Here is a 24,295-nt window from a genome sequence, read left to right as displayed (position 1 = left end):
CTTCCTGCTGACAGCGTATGCGTTTAAAACATACCGTGGCTATTTACATCTGCTTTGAATGTGCAACCAGTATAACATTACAAAGTGAAGCAACTCGTCATGGCAGCAAGAACATGTAGTGTTATAAATGACAGCAACTCTCCTTTTTTAAACGTGTATTCACAGCAAAAGTGCATCTTTGAGAAGAAAGGGCGCCGCCATATCTCTCTCAACACCGGAAGTTACGTATTTCAGCGTTTTAAATGTATTGAACATGAACACATTCTAGTAGTGGCCAAGCATGCAATCATGAATCACAAAGTTAACAATAGGGAAAAAAACACCAAACAACCAGCAAATACAAGGGGGGAGAACCAGTCAAAAGGACCTAAATATCCTTATACAGGTTAACCACAAACATATTAATCTGGGCTTTTTACATTGAAATTAAATGTATATATCATCATAGAAACTGTATTTATTTCTGTATTTATTTCTGTATTTATTTATTTACAAAACGTGAGAATTTATATCATTCAGTTTTGTTGATATTGAAGTCCGTCTTGTAAAAGGGGGATCCCCAGAAGCGCAATGCTTATGGACAGGGCTCCACGGTTTAAATACACATATCAACAAAACAAATTGCTTTTGTAACGATACTTGCTAACTGTTTGGCCAACATAATAACTGTGTCCTACACATTGCTAAAGAACTACATTTCCCATCGCGGAGGTGACGGGCCTTGTTTTGATGACGCAATTACGCACCGGCGTCCCTCAGAGACGGCCTGTCAATGGAGTCAAACGGTCACGTAAAATGAGGCCGTAGCACATTCAAAGAGGATTTTTACTCGAGATAGCGCATCTCCTGCAGTTAAGTGTCACCAAGGTCGCGATAACGTCACAGACATGATTTTCAGCTGAAGAAATAGTTAGTTAGTTGCCGTGTCAACACACAGGCCTGCGCAGCTCGTTAGCATCAGTTCCGTAGCTAACTTGTTAGCCGTCCCGCAGCTGCAGTAGATTGACAGGCGTGACTTTTTTTTTAATGTTTTATCCGTAACTTAACATTTTTTTCCTCCCAAGAAGACGGCGTCTTGAGTGTATTTTGTTTTCTTCTTCGCGATAATGGCGGAAGAGAATGCCGTGGCCATGCAGCAGAATTTGGACAGGTGAGTACCAAGTTGGAGGCTAGCATGCTAGCGGCAGCTGCACAGATTTACGATTAATCACAGCGATTGTCACAAATGAAGAGCACCGTTCTTGACTAAAATACGAGAAAACTAGTCGATAACAACGTATTTATTATTCTCGGACAGCGAAACACTCCACACTTAGTGCATCGCAACTTTATTGAACTGCTGTGTCTTGCATTGTTTATTCAAGACGCCCCTTCTGCTAGCTATTTGCTTTAAATAAGTCGAGACTGTGTAAGGGAGCCACAAACAACACTTGAAATGTTTTTTTTAAATCCACAAATAATTTAAAGGTCACGTCGTCAGGTTTTTACAATAACATGACCTCCAAACTCTTGATCCAGAGACAAGGAGGGGGACTGCAGTAGCACTATTGTTACGCCCTTTGGTAGATCATGCCACTGAATGTGGAAACTTTCACTTTATCTTGTGCTACATGAGAAACTCAATGTTCCTTTCCTTTGGCAAGTGTGCTTTCACGTACCTTTTGATTGTATCTTTTAGATCGACAAACGTGCATTGAGCAAGGGACACTTTGTCGCCTGATATGTGATTGATAAAGACCTTTTGTTTGAATGGTGTGCACCAACAAAGCTTGTGCAGGTTGGTGAAGACATAAACCAAACTGAGCACGGGTTGCAGTTTAAGAAAGTTGAGATCTTAAGCAAGAGCAACACTTTAGAACTGATTTGCAGTACAAAACCAAGCTGAAATGTGTGTTAAAGGGACTAAAGTTGAATCTTTCTCCAGGCAATATAAAAGAAAATGTGAGCTTTACACATTCAGTTTTATATCTCTGCATTAAAATGCTTGTACTTATTTCTCCCTGAGTCTCAATTATGTCTTCTGAGCTAAGTAGTCTGATATTCCTTCTGATGAATCTGAATCTTAGTTTTCAAACAGAATTCGGGGAGTAGAATCAAGTGTGTGCTTTCAGTGCATTCAGTCCAAATAGAAGAGACAATTGCATCCATGTAATTAGACATCATTCAGATTCATCATTGGTGCATTAGTGTCTCCTTTAAAGTAGGACTGCTCAATTATGGGGAAAAAATCATAATCCCGATTATTTTGGGCAGTATTGAAATCACGATTTTTTTACACGATTATGTCTTTGAATTTGGAACAGCATTTATTGAACGTATTTAAAAAAGACTCCTGTTAAATATGCAAAAATGTTGTAATGTAGTATTAAAAAATACACTGTTGTCCTGCACTCAATCTTTTGAAAACAGTGTTGTAACAGTGTGTGGCGTTGCGCTCTCATGTCAGAGAGAGAGAAAAGAAGAGTTATTGAGAAGTGTGGATTAATGGAGAATAAAGTTTGGAGTTCCTTGCTGAACACGCCGCCTCCAACTCCCGTTCATTGGCTCTACAACATAATCGTTTTTCCTCCATTATAGGAATTTTGACATCGTCTGCAGCCAAGGTCGTAATCACGATTCAAATTCGATGAATTGAGCAGCCCTACTTTAAAGACTCCATCACAGTAAACAAAAACCCCACAGTCCATCTTTTATGGATCAGTTTATGGGAAAGACATGCTGAGGACTCCCAAATCTTAAGCAGTTCCCTGTTGTTATCACACCAAAGTTGAAGTGTAACGGGAGCCACACTTCTTAAATGAGCACCGCCAAAGAACCGGTTCCTTTTCCACCATTAACGGAGCAAAGCGAGCGCTACGTCATTGCGTCACTCCAAAATGTGATATGTCACTGATCTCGCCGATCAGTGCTGACAGTGCTCATAGAAGAACGAGGAGACAGACTGTATTCATCGGATTGGTCCGGGTCACTGCATCTAGTCTGGCCTGAACCTCTGATTCAGACCAAAGAGACAGAAAACATTGCGTCTCCTCGTTGCTCTGTTGTTGTTTTTTCACGTCCGTTTTGTTTTAGTCCAGAGCCCCAAAGTGGCCAGAGAGAAAAAATAAAAAATGCGCCAATGAGCTTGGGGCTTATTTTTCAACATTTGGGAATTACATTGTGAATTTCTGCTCCTTTCACTTTACTTCTGGACGTGTCTGAATCAAATGCTTCAACATCAGGAGGAATGGAGGTGTAAAATGATGGACTGCAGCTCTACAGCCATTTATAATGGAAACCTGCGTGAACACACGCTGATTAAAGTTCTCTTTCACATGAAACTTTAAAAGGCACCTTTTATGGCAAAAAAAAAAAGATCCGAGCTTTCATTTGCAGTAGTATGTAGTTAGTTTTTTAGTTGCTGATGAACCAGAAGTATCACTTCATTATAAAGTTCTGTGGGTTAGAAAATATTAATGGAGCGTCTCGTAGCAGAGTGCAACGCAGCATGCAGACCTCAGCCTGCGGTCATAACGCAACACGACATGAAAGTGAAGTAAGTTACAATGATGTTACGATAAGCGTGAAGAAATCTGCTTGGAAATTGTATATCCTACGCAGCTTGCAGCGCAGCGCCCCAGCTCTGCAGCATCTCGAGAGCCACGGTTCCGCGATCAGGATGAAATGATCTCGTATTATTAACTTTAGGGAGCACCTTATTATATCGTTCCCACGTGTTATTACATTTTTTTTCTCTATAACCGCTCCGGGGCTCTGATTTCACTGTAGATTTCAGAACGCTGGTTCAACCGCTCTTCCGCCTTGTAGTTGGCGATAACTACGGCCCCAGCTGATGACGCGTCTGGCCCAGCGATGAAGTGAAGCCAGCGTAGCAACGGTTTCACTCCTGTTTAGCCCGAGCTTTGGCAGTGGAAAGACAAAGAACTGGTGCCAAGTCTGGCCCTGGCTCCGAACTAGAACCTGGTTGTTTCCGGTGGAAAAGCCCCCACTGAGGCCACCTCCGAAGACTGGAAGCAGTGCAGAAGTTTAAAATGTTTCAAGTTAAATACTTACATCAACAAACCAACTAAGGTTTTCATCAGACACATTAAAGTTTGTCCTTGGACTGAAGTAAAATATTTTGTAGAACTATAAGGGGAAAAATAATAATCCTGGACAATAGGTGCACATTCATACATATATTCACTTGACATTACAGATATGAGTTTGAAGGTTGGAATGTTTAACGTAAATTTAAACCAAGTAAGGGATGGTACTTGATATTATGAAGACCTTTGTGTATCGCAGTCGAAGGTTATCAGTTGATATTGTCAGGTTTATCCAACTCATCCCCTTTTCCACTTTCTTGCCCTAAGATGACCACAAATTGAAAGGCAACAGTCATACTTGTTTGATGAGCTGCTGATTTGAAACCGAAAACACGATGTCATAGATTCAAAGACAACAGAAAGCTCTTTTCTTTCCGTCCTAGAACATCAGCCGTTCTCGTTAAGCTATTTGTGAAGAAATTCACAACTGTTCGAAATTTCCGAACACAGACCTAGAGAACAAAGGCTGGATGTCTATTGGCAATATTTATGAAAGAGGCTTTTTAATTAATAGGACTATTAAAATTTCATTTGAAAATGATCCCAGACTTTATTGGTTTAAAATCTTTTCTGATTTTGGTGGTTTAAACGAGCGTTGGCAACTCGGTAGTCTGAAACTAGTCGTCCATGAAGCTGTGATTTAGCACAGTCATGTTGATAAAGGGAAATCCGCTGGGAAACTAATACAACTGTTCCTCAATGGCAATTGCTTTTTAAAAATTCACCTCTCTTTGGACAAAGACAACAGCCATGATATGCAGGGTTTTTTTTTTTGTCATCCATGACTGAGCAGAGTGCGGCTGCTGCAACAATAGTTTCAGATTTGTGTGACTTGTACTCCCCACGAATAGTTGGCGGTGTTGGAAAGCTCACACAGTTTTCTACTGAAGGCACTTGTAGGAATCTGACTTTGCTCTTTGTGTAAATATTGAATGCTGGACTTTGAAAGCTTTTCCCAGGCACGTGGTTGAGTGGCCGAACGAGCGGAAGAGCATGTGAGCTTTGTTTTTTTGTGCTTTTGTTGACGGGGTGTGTGGCGGAGGCAATAACCCCGACCGGTGTTTGGGGAGCCGATAGCAATAAGATGTATGCCATGTCCCCTTGCTCCTGTACCCAGCCTCTATCACTGACAAACACAAGGCTCCACAGGCTCTTATCTGGGGCTGCCACAAGCAGCCAGCTGCCCCTGCAATGCGGTGTTTCACAAATAGATGTGGGAGACACTTTTCAATCCAGCCTGACCCTTTTTTTTTTTTTATTGGCACCACCCTCCTCATGTCACACTTTTCTTGTCCAGATTGTTCCCCCTGGCTGTGCTCAGTATGACTGGGACAATACACACATGCTGTATGTGTGCATATATAAACACTCATGAACCACACAGACAGGATTTTAACCTGGTAGAAGTAAATATTTGCAGCAATATAAATATACATGTTTTGTTTGAATGTACTGAGAGAAAGTTTCATTCCCATAAGTAAAAAAAAAAAAAAAAAAAGCACAAACTTGGGAAGGTAATTGTTTTGTACTCAGTCATCTGCGTAATGCAATAGAAAGATGCTCAGCTGTTTAGCAGCTGACTTGTCTTGGTTGAGTAACCTGTGGCTGGCATAAATAACTTGTAATGCACAGCATTAACGTCAGCCTGTGCCAAATAACACAACTCAAAATAGTTCTCAGGCTCCGCGGTATTTAAGTCACTGTTACCCGGAGGCCACCCTGGCAAGCCGAGGGTCGTACCTCATACCTTTCCCATCAGCCCTCCATCGTTCTGGGTGTTTTGAACTTGTGCGAGTTGCACATAAATAATGTACTTTCATCAAACATGAATTGTGAATCATGTGAAAACCAACATTAATTCCCAATAGCAGTTCACCTTCTGCCTTGGTTTTCATTACTTTGGATCAAGACACAAGCAATAGTTTAGAATAAAAAATGTGTTATTGAACCACATTTTCAGGTAATGTAAAGATTAAAGAGAACTGTTTTTGGCTTTTCGTTCAAAGAGCGCAAAGACGGTTCCAGACTATATGTTAAGATTTGTGTTCGAAAGCCTCTTAACACGTCAGCAAAGGCTATTTATTGCTTATGGATCCGAAATAGCCATTACTGCTGTTTTTAATGACATCATGAGAAACACTGTGGGAGACTATGAAACAAAAATATAAATGTCGTTATGACTCTACAATATATATGTGGCAACTATTTTCTTTTTCTTAACCCCCCCCCAAAAAAAACCCCAAAACATCCAGTCATTCAAAGTATTGCAATATTTATGTTTCTGATTGATTCTCAGTTGGAGACGGCAGGATATGCAAGTAACGAGTCATTACTGTACAAATTGTCCCTTAAATCTTCATTTTAATTCTTTCAGTGGTATTTTATTTTTTAACCTTTCTTTGAGTTTAAGTACTAAAATCAACAAATCATGATGTGATTCACTGGTCACATGTTCCTCCTGTTGCTTGCCCTACTTAAACCTTTTCTAGTTCCAGGACAGCAGACCCTGAACTTGCATCCGATAGTCGTCTCACCTTGGACACCAGCCACATTGGGTGAAAGAAAGCATAAACAAGTGCCTTTTCCTGGATTCCCAAGCTTGTGTTGAAGAAATAGAAAACACTGCATGTACCAGAAGTGTACATATTTGTTCTGCAGTATGTTGAGGCTGTAATACAGGAAGCGGCTTCTGTGTTTGGTTGACTCAGCTGTCGCACTCAAGTTACTTTTGAATCATTGAAACAGTTTAAATACACCTCTAAGACTAGGATCATGAAATTAAAGTCACAAGACCAATATGTAAGGTTTTGGGAAGTTTCTGCATAAAGTGTCAAAGTTTAGCTTGTTTGGATGTTTCACCATGTTATCAGCTGGAGGCAGGGAGACGGTAAGATATCGGACGACCCAGTGAGGCAAGCAGTCATAGTTTTTATTTAACACACTTGGACAGGACTAGTTAGTGATCGAGTGGAAGCAGTCAGACATGGAGAAGCCCTCCAAGGCCATAACCTTGCTTTCAGATCTTTGTTGACTAGAATCCGGCCCTTTGTGCCGAGGAACCTCCAGTTTTCCCACAGTCACATGACCGTCGCCGAGTGAAAGGAGCCTTTGTGGGGCGCCCCTTTAAGAATGGGAGCCTGACTTGTGAGACGATGAGAAAGTAACGATGTCGTCACACTCATCTTTGTAAGAGAGTGTCAATCATGTTGGCGTTGTGTATTCCCTCAGCGCACTGTTCTCTTATGTGGCTGTGTGACACGTGAAGCAGGTTTTTTCTTTTTTAGAATAACTGGTGCTATTTGCCTGCTCTTGTTGTGTCAAAGCAATCTGCTAGAATTGGGTGGATTCAGACTTGGAAATGGCAAAGCTCTGCTTGACTTTGTTGTTCTGGCCTCCTGAACTTGTCTGAGGGTTGAACTCGCCGGTCACCTTGCTTCAGTGGAGTTCAGGCATCGAGCCATAATCCCGTGTTGTTTGAAGGACATTTTGATGGAAATCTTCTCGACCTTGTGCCTGAGTAATTTGGTAATGTTTGTTTTTATTTTTCCTGCAGTTAAATATACATAAACAGGCTCTGCTTACAGGATTACTGTTGCTCATAATTGGAAGAATTGCCAGCAAGCAATGTTCCCAACCGCTGTCTCTTTTTTCCCAATTTTTTTTCACGTGAACCTGCAGGAATCCTCTGCGTTCAGGCGAAATTTTGTACATGTGCTGCCTCAGCTTATCTGCCCAAGCGTTCTGTTAAACAGCTCCAAGGCGACGGAGAGCTGGAGATTAAGGTTTCATGCAGGGGGATTGCATTTCGGTGCTGTTGTATTAGGTCCCGTCATGCTCAGGGGGGCCGGGTTACAGGAATAAGAGCCAGTGAATCTAAGGTAGCTACCTTAGATTAGATTAGACATCGGTTTTGTTCTCCGCTGTCGAGCTCCTGTGGAGACATCTGCCCACTGTTCTCCTCATCTTCATGTTTTATCGTGGCTTCATTTGTAGCTTCTGAAATCCTCACTCTGTCGGCCTACATGATGATTTTTTTTTTTTTTTAACCTGTTTCAGCCCTGCAGTGCAAAAGAGGGTAAGATCTGGAACAGTCTGGTGCAGGGACGTGTCACTGTCGGGAGGCAAAGAGAAGCAGGCAGTGTAGAACCAGCTCAGTACAGACTGTCAACAAGATTGTGAATGGAGGGTAGATGCTTCAGTTAGACTGGGATTCAACACGTCAGCCCACTGTGGTCCTTTCACCGGACACCTGAGCACCTTGACCCGAGGACTCGTCTCCTGCATCGTCATGTTTTATTCAGCGTCGTGGAGGATTGCGGAGTCGTTCGCAGCAAGCGAGGCACTAACCCGGGCAAATTATCCAAGTTGGCCTTTCAGTGTTTGACAGAAGACCCCTCAAACCCCCCCACCGTCCTCCTCCTCGAGCCTCCCGTGGCACACCTCGACCTCAGTCTGATGATGACAGAACGCCACAGATTTGGCATTCATTATTCAAATGTGAGAGCAGGATGGTTCAAATATACACAGTGCTCTGTGGGGGATTTGCTGAGGCAAGCTCTGGAGCAATGCTGCTGGTTGTGGATCGCATGAAAAATGTCTAACCTCACCCTGCAAAGCCCCTCTGGGGACCTTTTAGTGACGGTTATCCACATCATCTATAGCGAGATGTTGAGTTGTGGTTGTTTCCAAAGGTGTGTTGCAAAATTAAGTTGTTTTTTTTTAATCACAATTCTCATGTGACCAAAACTGAATGTACATGCTCCCTGCAATACATTTTAACTCTGCCAATCTGTGGTTTCTTAATCATAAAACGTGAAAATATATGCCAAATGTCGGTTTTCATCAAGACTTGAGCATCTTCACTACTGAAGTTAAATGTGTGTACTTAATTTGTGGGAAAAGAGATTAATTTATATTGAGCCCAATAGAAGTCAAGTTGTTCAGAGTACTCCTTTTTAATTTGGCCCTAATGATAATTGCCTACGTTTGATTTACAAATGATCAGTGGGGAGAAACTCTGAGAAAAGTAGAACTCGACCAATAGCATTACATTTAAAACCTCTAATTGTTGAAATGCATTCCTACAAAGCATAACTTGGAATATCATATGACATTTTATGAACATTCTTACTGTGATTCATGGCCATGTTTGATGGAAAATACATTTTCTTAACTACGATAGCAATTCTTTTCTTTTATTTATGCAAACGTTTCACAAGCTGACACATGAAGAGGATGTACTTCTTCCAACAGCTTCAAGTATCTCAGGTCCCACAGTACCTCAGTAACTTCCAAGAAGCTCCAGAGCAAAACTCTGCATCCCCGACATTTTCTCCAAAGCCTATCAGTGATTTAACAAACGCCCATCTGTGTTGATGTTTTAACAGAAATACAGGGCAGCTGTCTCCTTCTCAGTCATACCTGTTGTTAAAAACAGGAAATGGAACAATAAATGTTAGATATGTCTTATCAGGTCAGCACAGGCGGCCTGCTGTCTAAACCCTGTCGGGGACCAGATAGTCGCCCATTTGGCCCAGTTTTAAACCTCCAACCTGCAGGATTATTGCAGCAGGAACAGAGTTTAAATGGTTAATCTTGAGACTTAAAAAAACCCCCAACAAAACACAAAAAAAACCTAATCATCCTCTGTGATGCGTTTTGGGGATTGCAGTAATGTGAACTCTGAACATTAATCCAGCATTTCTATTTTTAGGCGCCCAAATATCCTGATATGAATGATAAACAGAGTATAATCACAGTCTGAGGAGGGGAAAGAAGAGGCTTTTCTGTCTATCTGTGGCTCCACGTTGAGGGTGTACCAGGGGTTTATACGAGGTGTGTGTCTACTAATAATCTTTTCATTCATCCAGTGAAATGCCAACTGTTCAAGGTTCAGTGTGATTATGAAAATGAGAACATAAATATCACAGGCAAGCAGTGCAAGTTGAAAATGGGTTGAAGGCAGTCAGTCGGCCTCCTGAACCTGCGGGATCTCCCAGCAACATGCTGCTCCAAGCTCTAATTAGGTATGAAAGAGGCTTCAGGGAAAGTCTTGACATTTTGGGGGTTGCATGTTTAGTTTTTTTTTTCTTCTTTCTTTTGTGTGGTGGGCTTTTTTTTTGGTCATTCAAGTCTTTATTTCTTTTATCACATGCAAACAAGATCCATAAACACAAAACCAAAGTAGATATTCACTAATTATACTGATATCGATGCAGCCAATTAGATCATCACAGTGTCACATTATTTTGTTATAAACAAATAAGAAAGCTGTCCCGTTTCCAATGGGATTGTTTTAGTAGTTATCAAGGTTATGGAGTTCAGTCTCCATTCGGCAATAGCCAATTGCATGTGGAATGTTGAAATTGACTTGTGTGTTGACAAATATTTTATATATATAACTTTCCAAATGTAGTCCAAAAAGGTGACTTAATATCAGCACTGTAAAAGATCATTTCTGCTCCATTCATCAATTTAATTTAGAAGTTTGTGGTTTTCAATTCCGGATGCTGCAGAGTTTATTTTAATGAATTCTTCATGTCTAACCCATGACTCTCTTTACTGGTAGATTGCAGCTAAAATAGAAATGTCACCGCTGTGGGTTGCTGAGTTTGGCCACATGCAGCGAGGCGGAGGGGCGGACGCTCCTCCAGCCGCTTGCATGTCGTCGCTGATTAATTATGAAAAAGCTATCTCATGTCCCAGTCGGAGATGTGCTGTGGTAAGGTCAGGGAAGTCGGGTATCAAATTACCTCCCAGATGTTGAGCTGACATGAAGCGGAAAAGGATCCGGGAGGGGGTGTTGTTCACTAGAAGGGGGCAGTTAATTGGAAGACACGCCAAAAGTTGCCGAAGACTCGTTTCCTGTGAGTGAGGAGGCACGAGCCTTTTGTCAAAGGAAGAACAGACAGCCCTTCACTGTATGGGGGGAGTAGAGGAAGGAAGGATGTGTCGGGACACTTGTGGGGGGGGGGGGGGGGGGGGGGGGCGGGCGCTGATAAATATGGTTTGGCTGGAGGCCAGAGTGGAGCATTTGTCTGGATGTTGCGCACAAGGGAGAGCAGTGTGTCCTCGGTTTGTCTGCATACAGCGCCCCTCTGCTTCTCACCCCGGCTGTGGAGTAGAATGTTTTTGTCACAAGCACAGGGATGCCCTGATGACTTTAGTCTCCTGCAGCAATGCAGTCACAGCAAAAGACAATGTCGGAGGAATGCAGGCCAAGCTGGAGGGAAGGTACGATCTAAGCCCACAGAAGCGTGAAATATGTATGGCCTGCCAGTTTTTTTTTTCAAATAAATATTTCTCGAGCAAATAAAACGGGGGGATTTTAACATTATAATGTGATGTGCAATATCATCCTCTGAAAATGCTTTGCCTTGTATACAAATTGGAGGATGAAGGCTCCGTTTGTTCGAGCGAGTGTATGTGATCGTTGAGCAGTTCTTGCGGTACTCTTAGATATGCAGCTTGTTTGCCTTTTGGGTTTATGTATTGATCTGATTTCACACAGACACATGGGCTCAGGCTGATACTGTGTACGTTCATAGAGGCTATTTTAATCCCAGAGACTGAGGCCACATTTACACTTTCAGCGATTGGAAATGCAAACAAGCCTTTGCATAAACATAAAAACAATTACTGCTTTAAAGGCACCCGTCGTCATCAAGCAGCCAGACTGTAAGCAAAGGTAGCTTTGTTTATGTGTTAACGAAAGGCCCAAATGCATTGAAATATCACGGATTTTGCTTTGTGTAAACGCCCCGAGTTCGCCGCTTCCGTCGCTGTCCTCCAAATGGTGAAAAATGGCCCTGCCAACACTTTTCTCAACAACAACTCCCAATAAGCCCCGTTTTAATCCCAAACCTTTTACTCGGGTTTGGAATGACTTTGTGCTGCTGACTGCTTGCTTTTTTACTCCAGGGGTGACATGGAAGATTACATTAGTCTCACTTGATGTCTTTCACTCTTCTCCTCAACACGCACGCACGCACGCACGCACGCACGCACGCACGCACGCACGCACACACACACACACACACACACACACACACACACACACACACACACACACACACACACACACACACACACACACACACACACACACACACACACACACACACACACACACACACACACACACACACACACACACACACACACACACACACACACACACAGATTGTCGTCAGACTCCGAGTTACCACCTGTGCCACACTGTACGATTTTTAAAACTAAATCGTAGAAGTGCACAACTAGCCACACTGTACGACAGGAAGTTTGCCGTGTGCAAATTACATGATGAAAACAAGCTGACTCGCGGTCTACGGTGTCTGTGAGTTGACGTGATTGTACACAAATAAACCTTCATAAGCATGCACCAATCCTACACAAAAAGAGACAAGCGAAACATGAACAGAGCCCTCGCCCTTACATGGACGATCACCCCAAATGTCTCACAATGTCAGAATTTTATCGCAGATTATCTTTGGATGCGAGGCCCTGACAACGTCTGTCCTTGAGCCAGTCTGACCGTGTGATGAAGGACCACTAGTTTAGAGCCGGGGTTTGTAGCCGGCCTAAGTCAGTAGGCTGTGTTGCGTGAACTTCTGTAACACGTTTCACAGTGACAGGAGGACGGTCACGACATGTACTTGGGTTTTCTTTTGCAAGTGTTTATCACCCAGTTTAAAATGACATTAACACATTAGCTTGAACTTTTTCTGCTGGTTAGTGATCTTCTCATCCGTTGTATATTGACAGTTGAAGGGATGAACCGCAAAACTTGAGTTCCCCTTGGTGGTCTTACCTCAGACATATAGGCAGTCTGTCGCCAGAGTTCACTGTGGCTTTAATTAACATGAACAAAAATGATTTCCATTATGAATTCAAACACCTCTAGGCCTGATCCCTGAAACCTGTAGCCCTATCTCTCTATCTCTCTCACACACACACACACACAAAATGTCTTGTGTTTTTAAGTCATCCACCTTCTTATCCCACCTGTGGATTGTTTGTCTCAGGAGCTGCTGGGTGTGCTTCGCAACAGACGAGGACGATCGCACAGCAGAGTGGGTTCGCCCGTGTCGCTGTCGCGGCTCCACCAAGTGGGTCCACCAGTCGTGCCTGCAGCGCTGGGTCGATGAGAAACAGCGGGGTAACAGCACGGCACGCGTGGCGTGCCCACAATGCAACGCAGAGTACCTCATCGTCTTTCCCAAGCTAGGTGAGTCCACTTTGCAAAGGAAATAAAGCTGGGCTGGCAGGAGCGCTTGCAGTGCAGTTCTCTAATCTGGACTGATTCTTGCCACCTGATAAATCCTGATATGTTACAAAATGTGTTTAAAGAACGTGCCAAGAATCCCTTTTATAATGTTAAATGTTGCATGAAGAAGGAATTTCCCGTCTGTCACATCCTGAGTGCCCCTGTCAACATTCCTTTGTCTTCAGTCAAATGCACACTAAATGCATTTCAACAACAATTCTGGTTTGCCTGTACACCCCTCAACATTTAGCAATGTGTGAACCAACCCTTTAAACAGCACAGGAGAACTTTAAAAACCTGCTCGCCCTCATCCTCAGTCGTCCTTTGGGCTGAACTGTTCAGCCGGTATGACAGTGGCTCAGGTTTCAGGGAAAAGTTGTGGAAACTGTCCACACAGTTACAATAATGAATGTCAACTGTGGCTGTAAACAGCTTCAGGGAGCTGCACGGGTTGAAAGTCGGCCGCGGGAGGATCCGTCACATCCCGGATACAGGATGAGGAATATTTGAAAAGCAGCATCTATTGGATTATCGTCGCGCAGTATTTAGTCTGTTGTTCAGCTTGGTTGAAGTACGTGATACACAAACACTATTGCTTGTTTGCCAGTTGCCTTTCGGCCACACACTCGATTGAGACGCTGCCTCAGAGTTTCTAAATCTGACTTTAATTTACTGCGCTGTCCAAACGTCAGGAGGACTCTCATTTTCTGCCAGCTGTGGCCACTGAAGGAGCATTACAGAGCAAATTTCCATGTAAACAGATTGCTGAAGCTCCTCTTTGAGGCCACTTTTAATAGCTGCTGCCTGTATCCAAACCTAAAGCTTCTGAGAGCCAGTCGGTTTGTCTTGCCTGAGTGCGTGTTTATTTACTCGGGAGCCAGCATCAGTTCTGTGGCGATCTGGGTAAATATTTCCTTTCAGCCTGACGAGGAACAGAAGAGCGCTCGCTTGTTGTCGCGTCCCCGCTTCTGGCTGACGGACCAGCGGCCGCCTCAATTATCCCGACACGTCAGAGTGACGAGGGCTCAGATTGTTCCCAACACTCTGACTCACACATAATGGAAATACACCATTATAGAACTGGCTTACTCAAGCAGAACCTGCTCACTTCTCTACAGCAGATCCCTTCGTGGCTTGTGACCAACAGTCTTCATCATTTCCCTTCCATGACCAGATTCCCCGAGTGCATCAGAAACAATAGCGTTTGCTTTTTTTTTCAAACCGTCAAATGTGCGAAGAGTTGATGGCACACCTTTGTGACTTCGTCACCCCGTCGGCCTCCGTGGCACCACCAGCTCAACCTCACACGGAGAGAAGTTGCAATTTGAGATAGACGCTGAATGTTAGACAATGTAGGTCTGCGGGAGGCCGGGCCTCTCTGGTAAACAGCTTCATGTATATTTATAGCGACCGAGGCTGCGCTGTCACTCACTGCTGTGCTACAAGCAGAAAGTTTCAGCTCAGTCTCTCTCAACGTTACCTGAGTACGTCTCTCCATCTCGCTCTGAGAGACCATCATAGTCTGCCTGCTTTTTCCATCAGCCTCTTTCTGGCGCACACCTCTCAATAGAACCGATTATTGGCCCCATGTTAAGAAATGTGCATCATGACAGGGTTACAAATTACTTTGTTTTAAGTCAAAAATCGAGTTCGTTAGTTGAAGTAGAAGATGACCTCTGGTCTTTTGTTATAAATATGTCAATTCGTGATGGCGTAAAAACATATTTTAATCTAATATATACGTATGAGAAGTTATATATTTCTGTCCCACACTTTCTCCAGTGAGCGCTAATAAATGGTAAGCGGGTGTTATTTGCATAGTGCGTCTTCCTGCTTATGTAATCTCAACTTGCATTTACATGATCAGTCAAATCCACCAGTGTCACTTCCACGCTGCACCACAGAAGGTGAAGATGCTATATGTGAGCACGTTGTCAAGGATAATGATAATGATATGATCCGTGATAAATACATTTACCCTGGAGTGCATGTTGGTTCCCATTAGGAGCTTTTCAGAAGTGGAGCAGTTTCTTGTTTTTCACCATTCGTAGTGTGAAAAAGCCCTGTCGGGGACTGACTGTACTGATGGCGTGGGCTTCTTTGTCTTTTTGGATTTTCAGTGTGGAAATCCTGCAAGGAGCCCTGATGGTCCAGTGCAGCCGTGCGCTCTCTCTCAGTTCAACTTCCTGTAACGCGTCATAAGTGGACTGACGTAAAAAAGAAAAGAGTAAAGAATAGTCTGTTGTTCATTCGGTCGTCTATTTCAAATAAGGAACCGATTCAGTGAAGCCATTTCTGACTGGTTGCCAAGCAACATGGTGAAGGGAAGCCTGTACTGTTGGCTACGTCACACAACTAATCTCTCGGTTATGGACACGCTGGATATTCATGTACCTTTTCCTGCGACTCAATGTGGGCTTCAATGTTGCTGTCGGAGGTTAAACAAAAACACTGCAAAAAATAGGTGACATTATTGCTGCCTTCTCAAAAGATGCGTTTACAAACGTGTTTGTTATTTAAAGCCTGCGTTACACTGGCGCGCTGTTCTAGAGAGACGCATTATGAGTTGGACCTTCATTTGACAAAGCCGTGTTTAAAAGCATCAGCGTTTTCTTGCACCGCGCCGCATAATTACACCATTTTTGTCGGTCCCTTTTTTGTTTTTTCTTAAATGAGGCAAAGTCTATAAGGAACTCGTTGCCCACAAGGTAAAATGATGGATGCACCGTGATGGATGGCCAGTGGGTTCATTCTGAAGGGAAACTTCCTTTTCTCTGTGGCTGATGACCAGAGTCTCACACCATCACTTTATTCACGAGGTCTTAAAATAACCAAGCGGAGGAGGCTCCTTTAACTTTGGCTCGAACGTGTGGAGCGTTCTGGTTTCCTTTTGATTTCGATGCCAGGCTGTGACAGGGTCCCAAGTTTGTGCCTCAGGATGTTTTGTGGACCTTTCACCACACGAAGGCACACAAACAGCTGGAGGAGCTGATTTAAAGGTGGTTTACTTCATTGGCTTACCTTTGGTTTCCCTCCGAGGATCCAGATCTGATGTTGGTGAACTTGATTTCACATATCAAACAAAACTGGAAAACTGCATTTATTGTTTATTTTGAAGGCTCCTGTATTTGTGGATGTGTTGACCAGCATTTACAAAATTACAGATTAGAGGGGTATGTAACCTTTCTAAGCTTCCTGTTTACATGATAATGCGTAAATGTTTAAATGTCAAGTATTGAACCGAATTACTTGCAGGATGTTATTGTCGTTATCATTATTATTGCTATCAACAATTCCTACTATTTCCAAAGCGGTTAAAGTCAGTCGGTTAAAGAGGCTCAGCAAACACTGATGATTAGTGTGTGTGTTTCGGGTGGTATCACACAAAAACAGTTGAAGCCGTCTTTCTTTTATACGTCACACTTTTGCAGTGCAAAGACTTGAACGTTGTGAAGAATCGACTTTCTGAATACATTTGTGTGACTTCACCAGTCGAGGTAAAACTAATCTTGATGAGATGCAAGTTTAATAAACATCATTTGAGAAAGTTGATTTAAAAAAACCATCTAACAGTGTTTAAGAGCATTGAACAAGCCAAGTGGGTGATTTTGCTGGTAAGAGTTGTTCAGTTTAAATGAGTGATGCATCTACTTTCTCCAAAGTCTAGTTTTTCGTTGGTTTTTTTTTTCAACCTGAAAAAGGTTCCTGCCCCCCGTGGCCACAGCGCTCGGTGCCGAAGAGGCTCTTCCAGCTGAGGGAAAAGCACCTTTTTTCCCCTTAATCCCATCAGCAGGTGTCAGACATGTGGTGAAGACGGAGGACGTGTCTGTGAGACGGGGAATCGGGGTCACAGGAGGAGCCGACGCAGCACGCGGGGAGACGAGTGGAGAGACGCTGTGAAGCCGCAGCCGTCCTCCGGCGTCTTCCTGCCACCGTGACGAGGACGCCACTTTGTAGGAACAGGATGCATCTCCGATGTACCCCATCCGGCGCGGCGGCGCATGCAAGCGCAGGATTATTCCTTCATTTGCATCCGTGGCAGATGTGGGTCAGGCTGTACTTGTGCACCTTTTGTTTCTTTTATTGTGGCAGCGCGGCTGCAGGGTGCGTCCTGCCTTCACCTTCAGGCTCGGCTTTCACCACAACGTTTCAGAAAGGCTTTGCGTTTACATGGTGACGTACGATGTGACAGAAATTGCACCCAAGCGTTTCCAGAATGCATCGGTTGCAGATGTTTACACAACAGTTAGGTTTTATTTATTTTTTTTATAATTGCCCCATAAATACACCTTCTGGGCTTAAAAAGTGGTGATTTTTGTAATTGTTAAAGTTCTTTAAAACAGGTTTTCCTTATCAAACATTAATTTCCTGAAGTTTTTTTTCTACGATAAGGGCAAAATGTCCGACTTGTTTTGAACACGGCTTCTATCTGAAGCAGCCGCATCGCAGAGCAGTGGAACATCGACACAGAGTTGAAGCCAAATGGGGAAAGTCTCACAATTCCAAAAGCAATGTTCATGGATGTTATTCATGTCTGCTGCTTTTCTTCTGTTGCAGCCTTTGTGAAGCAGATTCCTGTAAGCTTTTGAAATATACATTCACTGATTGATGAAGACATAAATACCAAAGTAAGGCCGATGAATGATTTATCTTTGTTTTACTTTTCGATATTGAAAACGTCGGATCAGAAACATAGCAAGCATCCAAAGATGTGGCCTTCATATAAAAGCCAGCAGGAAACCATATTGAAACGTTTACCTGCTTTGGCTAAAGATTCAGTGCGTCTCTTCCAAGAAGTCGTGAAAAGCCTCCCACATATGCATTTTGGAATTTTGCCAGCCATGACGGTATCTGCTTTTATCGTAAGCAATATGAAAGGAGCTTACATAAGAGCACATCTCTACTTCTTTGCTCTGAGGACTCGAGACCTGGGCTGCAGGACACTCTGGGCTTTAGCACTCTCCCCACGGAGCGCTTCGGCGTTGTCTGTTTTGCTGCATCATTGCTGCAGTGCTACTTTCTCATTTTTTTTTTTTTCCTCGCAGCCCTGCTCTCTGTACTCGATGTATCGCCACCCGACGGTCGAGCTTCTCGTGACGCAGTGAGCCAGTGAAGTTCCCCTTTTCGAGACTGATTGGTGTCAGGAGTTACGTTGCTTGCAGCCTCTTTAATTAGCCCTCAGAATTGAAGTGGCGACACTGACGTGGACAGGTAGAGATGTCGACTCACTGCCGGGCCGCCGCCAGACTGATTTTCCTCGGGGTTGCTGCTGAGGCCAGCTTATTTCTAGAGGCTTTGACGGGAATTACTCAGGTTTTCTTGGCTCCCAGGTCGGGACCCCCGGCCTGCTACTCGATGAGATCGCTGGAGGTTGTCGGGGGGGGGGGGGGTGGCAGGCTTGGTTTGGGGCCACAGCACACCTTTTCCGTTTGCCCAGGTTTTGATTGCTTTCAGTGAGTCACGACTCGGGAGGAGAGGTGAGAGCCAGCCCAGCTCTCTCCCACCAGCACCTGCTGCAGAGCTAAAGCCAGCATATCATGCTAATTTGGCCGGCGATGGAACTCAGGAGGACGCCGTGTCCTTGCCGCTCCTCCTTCAGCGCCACTCCGCAGAGCGAGAGAGAGAGAGTAAACAAGCTGGTCAGGATGACTTGCCAGCGAGCGTGCCCACTACTAAGGAATGCACCCCCCTCCCGTAGACACACACACACTCGCATCTCCTTTACGCCCCCTCCCTCCTTCCGTTTTAATTATCGTAATTACAGGATCTGCTGCCAGCGGCCGAAATGAATTGCTAAGTTCTCCATCCTGCCAGCGGCCATTAAGGGCGACCCGGTTCCCTCCGGCCACGATGGCGTAACGCTTCGGCCGGAAGAGATTCCAGTGCTGTCATCAAAATGTGCCGTATTAATACACTCCAGCACAGTGAGGTCAGCCCGGTCTGCAAACACAGGCACTGCGAGAGATGGGGGTTAAAAAAAAAAAAAACCAGAGGTCGAGAGCGAGCTGCTACATTAATAAAGACTGCAGCAATAACTTGTACTGTGAGTTTTAAAAGCAACAAAAGCGTCTCTCTCCTCAGTGGGCCAGGGCGCTGCAGTCTGAAGAAGAGGAGTCTTGGCGTGGCCTGTTTAAAATGCTGCACAGAGCTTAAATTTCTTTTTTTCTTTTTTTTTTTTGAGAGTGAATGCAGTCAGCTGTGGAAAAAAGGTGAGATACAAACTGTTCCACAGCTTGTGGGCCCGCACTTTAGTGGGAACGTCTTCACGATGGCCACACGACACAAACCCTTAATAAACAACTGTCAACGTATTTATTGTTTCTGGGCCCTTGATGTTCCAACACGGCTCTTTTTTCTGAAGGCTGCTGAAGTAGTGAATCAGCTCAGGTGCATTAAATCTGCCCACGTCCTGAAGGATGACTTGGCAGCCTGAAACACCAGCAACAATCGTCTTTAACTTTAAGTGATGGATGCCTCCTCCACCACAAGGTCGCTCTTTTTTTTCCCCTCCCTCTCTGTTTTCACTACACAACAACAACAACAACAACAACAACAGCTTAATAGATTTATGACACGAGCAGAGAGAAAAGTGTTTTTCTACCAAATTTGTAGCGATGACTCAACATTTTTTTCTCACGGCGGGTGTGGCTTCTCCCTGATGCTGAAAAATGTGACGTCTCACAAGGGAGGGAAGTAGAAAGTTAAAGAATCGAGAGGGGGGGGGGGGGTGGGGGGGGGGAGGATTCAGTAGTTTCTTTGTGTTCCCAAAACTACAAAAAGAGAGATCTCATCAGTCACACTGAACACGCATCGATCAGCTGCCGTGACACGTTCTGCAATGTGAAGAAGCTTTACCCCGCGAAGAGCTGCCAAGCAATGTATTGAGTGTACATGGAATTCTCTGGTAATTATGATAAAGTGACAGAATTGACCCTTTCTTTTCCCTCAGTCTATGATGTTTTCACACTTGACTTTGACTTTGACAAAATCATATCAAACTACGTCTGCCAGCACGCCAGGACAGGCACTTTTCTGAAAGCCCTTCCCAAGGTGGCGCCTTTGGGAAATAATGCAGCACAGTCGTGAATATTTCTTCTTCGCCTGCACAAATAGATGGACAGTAATGACAATGTTTGTCTCCATTAGATGGTCTCCTCGTCTCCTGGGACTTGATAGTTTTCTACTTGACAGTCACCGCAATAACAATCCCAACTTCATCTGTCCGTACGAATGCCCAGCTTCTCCCATTGTTATTGTTTATATGCTATTGTTCTCTGTGTGCGTGTGGTTTCATTACAAAAACAAAGAGTATGAAAACCACATCTGTTTCAGAGTTTCTGCCGTCTCTGTGTAAACAGGCATGGTTTTCAAAACGTCGTGTAAACAAGAAACTTTCCCTAAAATGTGAAAACGCCGCGTTTTCACATGAAACTTCATGTAAACCGGACCTTTACTGTCCACGTCAGACAAAAACGTATCGTTTTCAATAATGTCTACATGAAAACTGCTGTGGCGTCACGCAAACGGACACGGAGTGCAGGTTCAGGAAACCTGTCGTATTTGAATGCGAGTCGCTGTGACGTGGCTTTGTTATAATTCACACAATATATAAAGCAGACGGAACCTTCCGGCTGCCATCAAGGTCTTCAGAGGTCTGTTGAGGTCTGTGACTTTGGGGCTTCATTGTTTTTAATTAAAAAGAGATATTTTATCAGGTCTGAAAGAAAGAACCATAAAGTAAATCTCATCTCTTTATTGTAAATTCGCAAAAACTGAAGCGAATCACAACTTGAATCTGTTTTATGTTCTGCTCAGAAGTAATCAAACGTGAGCTGTCGAGGATCGTTTTGGTCTTTAAAAACAAACGGGACTTGATGTTAAGCAGTAAGACGGCTGCTGCGAGGAACAGAACATCAAGCGGTCCATTATCCAGACACGTTGTGGATAAAGTCTCCCCCTCCGTCCGACTGGAGGAAATCCGACGCTTCGTTCTGCTCCAGCAGCTCCAGATGATCCAGTAACTCAACATGTTCGGCCTCAACTCCTGACTTTTGTTTAACTGATGTTTAGAAATGACTTGGCTCCAAGTCGTCTTCTTCATAGAAGTGTTGATTATCTTCTCATTTGGTGACCTGGACCAGGGCCAGACTAACATTAAGCTGATTACAATATTTTGGGATTAAAAAAAAAAAAAATTCCGATAACGGATGTGCTGTGTCGGCGAAAATACGGTGACGATGTGCGTCGCATCACAGATGAAAGTGTTAACGGAGAAGGAGCGAACACATCAGTCCAGCATGAACGACACGACGAGGAAACTTAGCAAGTCTTTAGAATTAGAGGTCAAATGAAAGGCGCTGGTCTGGTGGGAGAACCTGGCAAGACAAAGTCCAGAACACTGTTTGCAGTCTAGTGGTGGAGTCTTTAAGCCCCGATTTTGTCAAAGGGTACCAAGAGGACTTCTTCCAAAAGTGTTGGAGAAACGCTGTCAATGTTTAGATGTTTCCTTTCAGTGGGAGTTGACAGAGTTCAGCTCTGCCCAGCAGCCCCCTGTGGTGGCGTCCTCGTCCCGCCCCCTCCCTCCTGGACGGGTTATTAATAGCACGTGGACGCTCGGTCTGAGGAAATCAGGTTGCCTTCCTGTAAATATTGCATGATTTCCCCGGAGTCGTCCTCGGAGGAAGCAGCGGAGCTCCTCCCTCCTCTCTGATGCCGCCACATCGATGGTCTCTTCTCTGGACGGAACTCCGGAGCTCCGCCCTGAACGTCAACAAAGCCTCCTGCAGGACGAGCTCACCTCGTCTTCACCCTCCACGCCTTTAAAGTTCAACATGATTGCAGCCTTATTTCATTATTCCTCGACTTTACCTCAGAATCACGAAACCTCCAGGTGTTCCGCTGCAGTTTAGTTCAACCTGGTGTGAAAAATAACCACTTCTTTTGTTCAGTGCACAATAATGGATGTAAACATGTCGACTCATGAGCTGGTGGTTGAACAGTTTTGTTTTATTTAATCCCCCCCCCGCCAGGTCCCGTGGTGTACGTGTTGGATCTGGCCGACCGGCTCATCTCCAAGGCCGGACCCTTCGCCGCCGCCGGCATCATGGTGGGCTCCATCTACTGGACAGCTGTGACGTACGGCGCCGTGACAGTCATGCAGGTACAGACAGCCAAAACACCCCCCCCCCCCCCCCCCCCCCCCCAGCATTCTCAAAAAAAGAAATTGTCCAAATGCGGCATGTAGCACATATGCCAGGCCTTTAGGGGCGCTGTGACTCACAAAATACACCATAAATGCAGAAGAAGACACTGAGCTCAGAGAAAATTAGAAGTAGCCTCCTCAGACCTATATAATATATATGCTCCTGCTAGCGGCAGTAGCTTCTGCAGCATCACCTGGAGTGTGTAGTTTGGGATTTCTAAAACGCCGCCTCGTGTGGATGAATGGTCACAACCGGTGCGTTTACGTCTCATGTGGACGGCCCCTCGCCGTGTGTCCTCCCCCCCTCTGCCGTCCAGGTGGTGGGACATAAGGAGGGCCTGGATGTGATGGAGCGGGCCGACCCCCTCTTCCTGCTCATCGGACTGCCCACCATCCCCGTCATGCTGATCCTCGGCAAGATGATCCGCTGGGAGGACTACGTGCTGCGACTGTGGAGGAAATACTCCAACAAGCTGCAGATCCTCAACAGCATCTTCCCAGGTCGGCAGGGAAACAACCCGGAGCAGAGGAAATTACACACCACCACAACCCGGGGTTGAAAAGTGAAATGTCAGTGACAAAATGTTAGTGATCTTGAAATGGACTGACCCTGTACCCCCCCCACCCCCCCTCGTCTGTGCAGGGATTGGCTGCCCTGTCCCGAGGATCCCGGCGGAGGCCAGCCCCCTGGCTGACCACGTCTCGGCCACACGGATCCTCTGTGGCGCCCTGGTGTTTCCAACCATCGCCACCATCGTGGGCAAGCTGATGTTCAGCAGCGTCAACTCCAACCTGCAGAGGACCATCCTGGTAGGACACACACACACACACACACACACCCAAAAACACAAACGATGTGTCTCAGTGCTTCTCTTCACTGTGTCTCAGGGAGGAATTGCCTTCGTGGCCATCAAAGGAGCGTTCAAGGTTTACTTCAAGCAGCAGCAGTACCTGAGACAAGCTCACCGCAGGATCCTCAACTTCCCTGAGCAGGACGCCGCCTGAACACACACACACACACACGCCCAGAAGCCTGAGGGGGCGGAGCTTGAAGGAACCCCTCAGTGATTCATTACACCCGCCAATCGACTTTTAGTTTGACGAGCCCGACGTGCGCTCACACACACACACACGATATTAAACACATTTTACAGGAAGTATACGAGGACACGTGTGATTAGATGTTTTATAACATTGGCTCTGCTGTTTGGGCTTCGTGTGTGTGTGTGTGTGTAATGTATTATCACTAATTTCTGACGCGCGCACACAAATACACGCACGGAGTGATTCCAGGACTGTTTGTGCAGATCTGCGGCTCCAAATCGCAGACGTGTGATGGACGTTGACGATTAACTTTTGATTTTAGAAACTATCACAAGGATTCTGTGACGGACGAGCCAAGCTTTGGACAGTGAATCATAAAGTTGTTTTTGTTTGGATGTTTCAGTTTTTTTTTTTTTCTTTTTTGCGTGGGGGGGGTGATGAAGGGTCAGTTCAGCCAAACAGTGACTCAGCGTGTTAATCTGATGTAACAACTCGGCGAGTTCCTCGCTTCGTCAGGCTTAGAAATAAAACCAGTTCATTGAATATTTCCCCCGCCTCCCCCCACCTGCCAACAGATGTTCAACTGTGCGAACTGTCCTGTAAACTCTTGTTTCTCTGCGTTCGGTTCTGTGAATAAATGTATTTTTCCAAAGCGTGCCGTGCAGACTGCGTACAATGAAAACGCACACACACGTG

The 24,295-nt window shown here is 44.7% G+C and overlaps 1 protein-coding gene across 2 annotated transcripts; it reads left to right on the top strand.

The window, feature by feature from the left end:
- The first annotated feature begins 773 nt into the window (after positions 1-773).
- marchf5 (membrane-associated ring finger (C3HC4) 5) lies at positions 774-24,251 on the top strand. Of its 2 annotated transcripts, none has more exons than XM_080507819.1 (6): positions 774-1,150; positions 13,112-13,195; positions 22,383-22,513; positions 22,873-23,056; positions 23,199-23,365; positions 23,444-24,251. In XM_080507819.1, the coding sequence occupies exons 1-6, from the start codon at positions 1,120-1,122 to the stop codon at positions 23,558-23,560; spliced, it is 714 nt and encodes a 237-aa protein (XP_080363945.1). In that variant the 5' UTR covers positions 774-1,119; the 3' UTR covers positions 23,561-24,251. The 2 variants fall into 2 exon arrangements, with proteins under 2 accessions (XP_080363945.1, XP_080363944.1); XM_080507818.1 differs by having other exon boundaries at positions 13,112-13,314.
- Positions 24,252-24,295: the final 44 nt, after the last annotated feature.

This window comes from Blennius ocellaris (genome assembly GCF_963422515.1).
Source record: "Blennius ocellaris genome assembly, chromosome: 13".
NCBI lineage: Eukaryota > Metazoa > Chordata > Actinopteri > Blenniiformes > Blenniidae > Blennius > Blennius ocellaris.
The sequence above is the reverse complement of the archived record's forward strand: the minus strand, read 5'-3'. Positions and strand labels throughout refer to the sequence as shown.